Here is a 10,141-nt window from a genome sequence, read left to right on the forward strand (position 1 = left end):
TCCTACCCACCTACCCCAAACAGCCCTTGGTCCTATACACCTGGAGGAGGGCTGGAACAAACTATTCACTTTTGGTTTAAAAAGCTCACTTTGACCCATAGACTAAGGTTACCAGACGTCCACAGATTTACAAATCGGTCCCCTGACAAAATCCATCTACGGTATTTAGTAGGAAGTTGAAAAATGTCCCCGGATTCATTGAAAAAAATCTGGTAACCTTATCATAGACCCTTCTCCTGGCAGCCCTGCTTACAGCTATCAAAGACAGCTTTATTATTCAATAAATATGTTCAAGTTCTATAATAATTGTTTAAGCACTCGAGTGTAGGAAAAAGAAAACCAACTTCTATTGACAGCTTAATAAAGTTTTCTCATAAATGATACATGCAGTCAGTGATTTCTTAACAATTTTACAAACAGTTGTGTTTCTTAAATTGATAAGGCTGTTGAACCTTAGCACACTTAACTGGGAAAAAGTCTTCCTGAAATCAGTGGGACTTACTTCCAAGTAAAAATTCAGAGTAACAGTGCTAATCTAAATGGAATTTGTATGACAGGCCAAAGATTGATCTTATTGTCAGATACAGTGTTGGAGGTATGCAGTGTCACTATTTAAAACCATTTCATGGCTTACTATTAAAATTTTGAAGCATTTTAACAGTCTACTGTTTCCGTTTTCTTTTGCCAAGATTTATATTTTTTCAGCTTCGATTAGAAGTATTGTAACCTAATTGGTACATACAAATGCAACATAAGTCTCCCCAAAACAAACATTTGTTCAGAAATTAACCTACTGCCACTATCAGTAACCTAAGCATTAATTATACTCTTCATGATTGCTGAAGAACTGTAAAAGTGGCTGAACTATCCTTTTAAATTTTTGAGCTTTAGGTAGCTTACTGCAAAGAGGAGTTGGTAACCCATGAACTAGAAAGAAATGGCAATTATTTTTCTTTTATGTAGCATGGTTAAAGAATCGAGGCTGCAATGTGAATTGTAGTTTATCTGCCATTACAAATTATTCCCCTAGTTTATGACTAGAAAATGTATGTATTTCAGCATTTACAAGTTCAAAATCAGCTTTGGTGGAGATAAAATTATGCAAATAGGTTTTTTTTAACATAAATAGATTCTGCATCAGTTCCATATACAAGACATGATCCTAAAACATCTAAACTATTCACAGATAATGTTGGATTTGAAACTAAATTTGTGATCTCCATGCGGTCTTTAGTGGGATCATTGCTCAGCCAGGCACTTGTTACAGATTGATTAACTGCACTGTGAGGCAGATATGTAGTAGTACTTCTCCCACCTAAAATAAAACACAAAATGAGTTAATTTTTAACTTAAATGCAGAAATTAGAAAGTCATTGTTCTCCATAGCAAATGTGATGACTAACCGTTTTTCATGTTGCTAACAGTTTAAGTATTTGGCTTTGCTGCTAACATCCCAGAAATATAGCCTACACCTCTTTCCTTCTCAACTTAGGGATGGGGTGGTGCTATGGTCTAAACCACTGAGCCTTTTGAGCTTGCCCATCAGAAAGTCGGCGGTTCGAATTCCACTACGGGGTGAGCTCTGTCCCAGCTCCTGCCAACCTAGCAGTTCGAAAGCACACCAGTGCAAATAGATAAATAGGTACCACTGTGGTGGGAAGGTAAATGGCGTTTCTGTGCGCTCTGGTTTATGTCACAGTGTTCCGTTGCACCAGAAGCGGTTTAGTCATGCTGGCCACATGACCCAGAAAGCTGTCTGTAGACAAACACTGGCTCCCTCAGCCTGAAGGCGAGATAAGTACCACAACCCCATAGTCGCCTTTGACTGGACTTCACCATCCAGGATCCTTTACCTTTTTTACCTTTGCCTTTTCAACTTATGAGAGCCTAGTACAAGAGTGAGACATGGTCCCTAGAGCCAGCTCCAGTTAGTAGGCTATCGGCTGTATTTTATACCAACTGCAGTTTCCAAACAGTTTTCAAAGACAGTATACAGTCAAAGTTCAGTATACAGGTTACCAGACCACCCTATTCATTACCTATGAAGTCCTAAATGGTTTGGGGCTTGGCAATCTGAAGGACTGCCTTCCAAAACATGAACGCTTCATTCTTCAGGTCTTGTCCATATCCCCTTGACAAGTTAGGCAAGTTGCCCTGAAGTTAGGCAAGTGATAATGGGAAGAGGATTTTCTCTGTCACAGTGTCTCTTATATTAAATGCTCTCCCAGGGAAACTTCCCTAGTGTCTACCTTAATTTCTGTTTGGTGTCAGGCAAAGACTTCATTGCCAATATGTTTCAACATACTTTGTAGATGGTTTTAAGTTGTTATGACTGCTGAATTTTATGTTTTTTATGGGTTTTATTATTAGAAATTATATTTTCTATAGTGTTTAACTATTTGAGTTGTATGGTTCTCTTGGAGTCTTTTACCAAAGGGCTGCCTATAAATAACAGAGTAGCAGCAGCATGGGCAAAACCACTGTTCTTCAGGTGATACACGTGTTATGCTACATAATGCAACACATTATTTCCTTCTCTTCCCCTGGCTCATCTCTGTTTTTAAAATTCATGGCCTAGCCTTCAACCACTTGATTTCAAGGGGATCTCTTCCACCCAACTTTCAAAATTTGAGCCTTTCATTCTAGCACCTCCTTTTCTACATTTGTGTGTTTCCTTCAAGCACTACCAACCTTTCACTTCCTTTATCAAAGCAGTAAGTCACTGCTGAAAGTTTCATTCCCCAAACAGAGTGATTGTAAACATACCACATTACCACACCAACTTGGAAAATTGGCACCAGATACTGTACTGCTTTCACCACAGAATCCCTTTGAGATTTCTAGTATATGTATATATTTCCTCCCTCCTCACATTAACCACAGATGGGATAGCAGAGAAACATTAGGCCAGTTTACGAACTTGAAATGTAGATTGTGCCAAGTTTTACTGCTCTATCTTAATTTGGCTAGAGACACAGCATATTAGAAATAAACAGAAAATGCCAAACTGAATATCGCAACAGAACTCTCTGAAGATGAGCAGACACAAAAATGTAGTAACATCTATACTTGATAAGCCCATGTTGTCCCATGCTTTTCCTTTACACTCACTCCCATGTCTACTGACAGAAGATAAGCTCCTTCAAGTTTCTCAAAAATAGGAAATTTACCTGTATGAAGGAATGATTTTCTTTCAGACACATCAGTGGAAACATCCCAGTGCCACAGAGCTCCATCTTCTGAACAAGTGAACAGATGATCAGGATTGGAGGGATGAAAGTGGACTTCCCATACTGAAGAAGTAAACAAATTTTATTGCAATATACACTAATCTGGACATAATAAAGATACTATATAGCATGAAGGTGTGTAACATTTTACAATAATAGACTATTATTAGAGGTTGAGTCTAATGCAGTGAACCTAAGTAGAACAGAAGCTTGAATTTTTACAAAGTAGACTCATACATATATTTTTTCTATGAACTACGAAATGATTTTGAGTATGCACACTGCCTCTGGAACAGAACCCTCACATGGGGTGTGATTGTAGCTTTTCCTGAAATGAAATTTTATTGAGAAAATACAGTGAAATCTCTATTGTTCCCTCTTGAGCACCTTATGAGGGCATTCCACTGCCTAGACTATGTTCCCAAGTTACAGTTGCTACGCTCTTGTATATTTTGTAAAATGTGTCATAGTTTCTGTGCTAACCCTCCTGTCTCCCAGCAGAACAGAGGGTGACTGTACTGGGAATAGGTTCTATTTAAGAATTTTGTAATAAATTCTCTTATTCATTCATGTTCTGGAAGGGCTAATTCCCTGATATGAAGACACACACATGCTCCTAGGGGTCCCTTGCAATGCTACAATTCTATTACAGTACCCTATGAATCTGGGGGCACAATGTTAAGAAAGGCTGGCTTAGAGCCATTTCTCTTTTACCTCATAGCTCGTATATATGGACACACCACAACCATTTGAATAACTGGAGGTTGTACAGACCTCCCAAAGATATACCCATGTATATGCCAAGGAGGAGAGATACAAGGGTCTATTGAGCTCTATGGAAATCCTGCCTCGCCCAAGTACTGTACTCATGTGTGGAAGGCTTGTACCTCTAGTTGTTGACATTAGGACAGGCGCAAGAATTACGCCTGTTTGTTTCGGTACTTACATTCTGCGTCATGAGCATTTAGCAAGGAAACTGGCATGCCGCCTTGTCTTACATCCCAAATACTCAACATTCCATCTTGGCTACCTGTGGCTACAATGTGCTGCTGACTAGGGTGCCTATCCACACAGTGCAGTGGAACTCTTTCCCCTGTCCTGCAAGGCAAGAGGAACACACATTTCAATGGGGAATCAAACAGGCTGTAATCCAGGAAGCAAATGACATTTAGCTATAGTGCTTGGCTTTAACAGCATTCCTTATCCGAGAGTACATACTTACAATGAAAATATCTGTGAAGGCTCATTTCCTTGCTGTCTGAAATCCCATACTTTTAGCTGACCAATGGAATTGACTGTCAGGATCTCTGTTGTGCGAAGTTGAGTAACTGCATGGAGTGTACTGCTGTCAGCATTATCTACAGGAAATTAGAAAAAAAAGAAAAAAGTTCATATCATCTAAAATTGTATCACTCTTAGCAAGCATTGTTTGTTTATATATCAGAAAAGCAGAGTGAACAACTGTTTCTAAGAAGTAACTGTAGGATTTACCCAGGAGATTAGAATTTTCTGGCATGTAAACTACTAGTTGGATATACTAATATACCTTCTCATTAAGGGTATACTAGGATTGTAATCCTATAGCCATTTACCTGGGAGTAATTCCCACAGAATTCTATATTACTGTTTCTGATATATTGCTCACACTTCTGTCTACCAAGTGAGACGGGAATTTTTATACAATGCTTATTAAAGTGCAAAGAATCCAATTAGAAACTTCATGAAAGTAAAGGTCAAATATTTTAAAGTGTACATGGCCCTTATCAGTGTCTTCACAAACGATCAACACCAGAATAACTTCATTGGTGTATGAGAGAAGAGTGTTGCCTCCCTGAGAACTGCTGACTGGTTTGCTATGCCACTATTTCATCATTAAATATCTCAATACCTTGGTTAAGAAACCAGTAGCAATTTCAGATTTTGTTAAATGGCTAAACAGTTTTGGTCTACAGCTTCCATTTTGCTGAAGCTATTGTTTCTTGTTCACTTTTCTAACCATTACTACAAAAGCACTTTTTTAACCATATTCGTTAAGATCTTACTGTTGAAGCTTTGCTGCATTTGCATATGAGTTCTTATGAAAACCATAGCAGAACGTGTCTGTCTGTAGGTCCCTGAGAATATTCTTTGCTCTAAAAAAACCTAATAATTTTATTAGAGAATGCTTTTAATGAGAAAGCAAACTACAGGCATTGCAGCAGAGTATACCATTCCTATGGAAATTGGATGTGTGCAGAAGGAGTTTTAACAACTAATAGCAGTACTAACATATAGCAAAGCATAAGCTATACTTCGGTTCAAACAGGAGAGCTGTCAGTTTGGAAAATGTTTATCTCATCTGCTTAAAAACATTCAAAACACCTTGGCATGTAGATTAAGGCAGATGACAAAGGGCACCATCCAAAATTTAATGTCTTCCTGAGCCTCAATGAACTGGTGGTTTATAGGGTAAGGTAAGCAATGCTGCACATGCCCATCAATGTACAGTATCAGTGTAAATCACATTCCAGTATTTCATAGTTGTATATACTTTGTTCTAAAAGTGTACTTAATATTCTTGTTCCCTACAATTATGATTAAGTTAAGATAAAAATGGCACTCATGGATCTTCCAAGGACTCCCCAGACAATTGATTCATTTTTATCCTGAGCTAGCAAAAGGTGAGCAGGAAGGTTTACAACAATATGTTGCACAAATATTTAGGACTTGAGCTCAAATTACTTACCTATAATACGTTTAGCTTCCTTATGGTCAACTTCAAACACATTTATCCTACCATCTTCACCAACCGTAAAAATTTCAGGGCTGTTGCATATGATCCCAGTGCATGATGCACTGCCACCAGATGCATCATAGTAATGTGCATTTTTCCATTTCTGGTTTAAAGACAGAGTCTAAAAGACAAAAGAGAGGATTAAACAGCCACCCTATGTGGAAAAAGTTAGTACAGTATCTGATTAGAGCTGCGATGCACACATTCAAGTTCAAAACTCCATCAGATATAAAAGGTTTTTGGGTAGCTTTATACAAATTACCACTTAGGCTAAACCAATTTACAGAGTGCAGTAAGACTGCATAAATGCGAATTGTAAATAAAATGGTACAATGAAAAATGCTACAGAAGTAACAACTACATAAGTTAGCTACTAAAGTTTCAAAAGTCAAGATAACAATCTATGTATTATATAAATTGCCAGTAAATATATCTTCAGTTTTGCAAGCAGACACAGACTATATTTCTGTGTGCTCCTATACACCCCACATCTTCCAAAGGATTTTTTAAATGTTTGAAGTACAAATGCATGAGTGACATGTCCAGGTTTCAAGGAAGCGACACAGAGGTATTCTGTTTCCACCTTTCCTGGTAACGAGAATATGTTGGATGGGCAGCATCATGAAAACCTTAATTAATGGTTTACCACAGATGTGCAGATGGCTCTCACTTCACTTCCTTTCTAACACAGTCAGGAGCTACAAATCACAATCCCTAACTTAGTGTTACATCCAAATTGGCAATCGTGGTTTGTTTCACTCCAAACCACAATGTCAAGTTAAGGTTAGTTCTTGACTTAATCGTGTATTTTTCTGGAGAAAAAGACATGATGCTAAACCAGGGGTGGTGGAATGTTGCTTCTTCGAGGGGAAGAGCAAAACAGACATAATCTCTATGTTCAGGGCAAACCATTTCTTATTGTTAACACAACAAGCAAATTGGGTCGGTGTGTACACACTCACAATTAGCATGTCACAGATAGCTTCCAAAAAACCTACTGTTTTTCAAAGCCTCAGTGCAGCAAGAAGGCAGGAGAGAATGAATATGTGTATGCTGTGAGACAGCATCAGCAAATTTATTTGTGTTGGCCACAGCATCAGCTCTGGCCCTATCCACTCTGGTCACACTTACTTTCATTCTGAACCCATTGGCATGTGGCCTCAGAAAGCTGGCTATGAGGGAATGCAGCCCCTGGGTTGAAAAAGGTTCCCCACCCTGATCTACAACATTTCAGGTCAGTGCCTTGCAGTTATTTATCATGAGTAACCAACTCCAAGGAAATCAGATTGCCAGACATATCCCATCAAACCATTCTGCAGGAATGGTTTTACATTTAATCTGAAAGACTGATTACACACAGCAAATCAAATGGTAGGTTATCAGCAGACGTTCAAGGACAAGGGCAAATAATTATGGATGGAATTCAACATAGTGCTAGGTGGGGTATGAGTGAGGTTCGCTCATGCAAACGGGTTTCCAGTTTCTTCTGCCTGCACACCTCCTAAATACGTTCCAGGAATTCCAACCCACCAGAACAGATTTGGGGGGTGTGCAGGAGGGAGGGAAGGTCCCATTGCATGTCATTTAATGACTTAGCTGAATCCCACCCATTGTTTATTTATACACTACCTTTAGGTCAAATAATCTCTGAGACAGCTTATAACGCATTAAAAATACACAAGTACCCAGTGCCCCTTATTCTTCTGGCCAGTGACAGAGACTGGCCCTTGCTTCTACAGTTCCATAACTGCTGATAGATGCAGTGTAGCCTTTGATGAAGTCCCAGACACAATGGGGGGGACCCCATCTAATATAGGACTACATTATAAGTGTTCTAAAGAAGTAGAAATGTTTCACTGTTTTCTTTTGTATATTGAGCTTTATATTAACAGCACTATCATATGCAGTAGTACTCAGAAGCACGTCTCACTATGATTAGTGATTAGAACTGCAGACTATTCCACAATGAAGGTTTTGTCAACATTAATGTATACTCAGCTAATATACATCAACACAAACCTGACGAGTTGTATGGGTATAGTTCTCATAATGTTCCTAGAGCTGCCTAGGGACCACACAATTACACTTTAGTCAACTAAGTGCAAGAGAAAGAACTAACCACTTCTATTAGAGTTTTTTAGCTGTCATTTATATTTAACAGCTTCACACTTGTTTATTTTAGACATGCAGAGCAACTGTCATAGTAGCTGAAAGCGAATACTATTTACCTGATTATTTTGATGATGTCTGAATATGGTCACACTTCCAGTGGATGAAGCAGTCACAATTCTCTCCTGATCCAAAAACTAAGGGAGAAGAAATCCTCAAACATGTTAACACACAAATCTGTATTTACACAAGATTTGGTAAGCAAATTGTATCAGTGTCCCATATTTAATTTCCCCAACTGTAGAGGTTAGGAACTCCCTTTCTTACTGGTATAACTGCAACACCTTAAACTTTCTTAACATGGAAATTAAATGTCATTAAGAGCTATTTTTATAGCACTTTTACCTCCATATCCATAACATCACCACTGTGTTCAATATCACATAGCAGATGTGGTTCTCCATGGTATTCTCCATTTGGGGTCAAACTTCCAAAGTCTCCAACAGACCATATTGAAATTTTATTTTCCTGTAGGATTACAAGAAAAGCAAGCTCTTGTACCAGTATAAGAAAAACCAAACTTGGATAGCAACCTACTTCAGCTACACTTTCATTTTTCTTGCCAAGCTAAAAAAGCGTCCCAAATACCATAGTATCATCAACAAATATATGGAGTTAAAAGGTAGATACAAAACACTATATATTGTGCACACCACATAGAGGTAAAAAGAATGGAAACACAAAACTGCTGGATTTTCTTTTTTACACACGTAGTACCTAGTGATCTGTCAATAACAGCTTACCGGGTTTCTATAATTTTGTACAAAAGCTTTCAGTGATCACATAATCTACCTTATTGCATTAGTGAGGAGAGGGAGCAAACAGAGAGAAAGCTATTAAATTACACTTCCAACACAGAATGAAATGATTATTAGTATATGCCAGTTATTTCTAAGCCACCTCACACCTTAATAACAAATGGCTAGTAGTTGTTTTAATCGTTCATTTTTTATTAAAAAAAAAAAAGAGGGGAAGGGGGGGAAGAGTTCATTTTCTAGGGAAACCCAGCCAGATGGGCGGGGTATAAATTATTATTATTATTATTAATTTTTATTATTATCCTAACATTCTCACTGGCTCGGGGAGCTCAACAGTTAAATAAGAACAGGCAAAATCACACAAAACACAAAAACTGCCCAGTTAAATCGTAACTACTACTACAAGTTGAATAAACTAAAGAAAAAATATGGGGTCTGGGGCTTCGACGGACCTCTGAGTCTAAGCGAATACAGCTCCACCCCCAAGATTCAGACACGGAAAACGTGCACGTAGGAACGGAAAGCACCGAAGACGGGGGCGGGGGAGAGTGCTGCGCCCCCCTTTCCAAGGCAGCTCACCGAGGCCACAGGAGAGAGGGGCGGGGTGGAAAGGGGTGACGGGGTGGAAAACCGCGTTACCTCGTTATCCCACGAGCCGGTAGCGAAGACCTCGGGAGGTTGCAGGGCAGCGGCAGACACGGGCCGCCAGCGGGCCTTACTAACTTTCTGGGACACGTACTTGGCGGCCACATCCTCCATGCTTAAGCGGGGAGAACCTGCCGCGTCTCTTACCTCCGCTGACTTTCAAATGCGCCCTCTTGATTGGCTGACACACGTCACGGGAGACGGCGAAGGAAGCGGGACAAAAGCCTGCCAGGACTGCTCTGCTCTCTCTCTCTAGGAGGAGTACCTATCTACTCTCTAGGAGGCGTTAGGCTCCCGAGATTACTGGGGGGGGGGGGAGTAACGCGGGATGCTCTACCTTTGGCTTTTCCTTTCGTTTTTTAATACGTAGCTAGAATTGCAGGAAACGCTGAGGACCTGAGGTGGGATGTAAAGCATCTCCAGACGTTCCTTCCACGTCGGTTTCTCTCAGGACGTGATGGTGATGCCCCACATCTCGTAATATATGTCAATACTGAGCACCCTAATAAAGACGAGGGACCTAATGGCACGAGGGAAGGCTTGGCTTCCTGTCATCCTTCTTGGCC

General features: G+C 39.6%; 1 protein-coding gene across 1 annotated transcript; it reads right to left on the minus strand.

Annotated features, from left to right (window-relative positions):
* Window positions 1-344: 344 nt before the first annotated feature.
* On the minus strand, window positions 345-9,757 carry NUP43 (nucleoporin 43). The gene is made up of 8 exons (XM_083496584.1): window positions 9,570-9,757; window positions 8,518-8,640; window positions 8,232-8,309; window positions 5,956-6,124; window positions 4,453-4,588; window positions 4,177-4,328; window positions 3,171-3,293; window positions 345-1,315 (listed from the first exon to the last, which is right to left on the minus strand). Exons 1-8 carry the CDS (start codon window positions 9,687-9,689, stop codon window positions 1,098-1,100), a joined length of 1,119 nt encoding a protein of 372 aa, XP_083352710.1. The 5' UTR covers window positions 9,690-9,757; the 3' UTR covers window positions 345-1,097.
* Between the last annotated feature and the right edge of the window lie 384 nt (window positions 9,758-10,141).

This window comes from Podarcis liolepis (genome assembly GCF_965112155.1).
Source record: "Podarcis liolepis genome assembly, chromosome: 3".
Lineage (NCBI taxonomy): Eukaryota > Metazoa > Chordata > Lepidosauria > Squamata > Lacertidae > Podarcis > Podarcis liolepis.

What these genes read in the sequence shown, in the direction of transcription:
- NUP43 (XM_083496584.1), bottom strand. Translation starts at nt 9,689, where the DNA reads ATGGAGGATGTGGCCGCCAAGTACGTGTCCCAGAAAGTTAGTAAGGCC. An exon ending in CCGGCTCGTGGGATAACGAG is followed by an intron (nt 8,641 to 9,569) that starts GTAACGCGGTTT and finishes GTAATCCTACAG; the next exon opens with GAAAATAAAATTTCAATATG. An exon ending in GTGATGTTATGGATATGGAG is followed by an intron (nt 8,310 to 8,517) that starts GTAAAAGTGCTA and finishes CTTCTCCCTTAG; the next exon opens with TTTTTGGATCAGGAGAGAAT.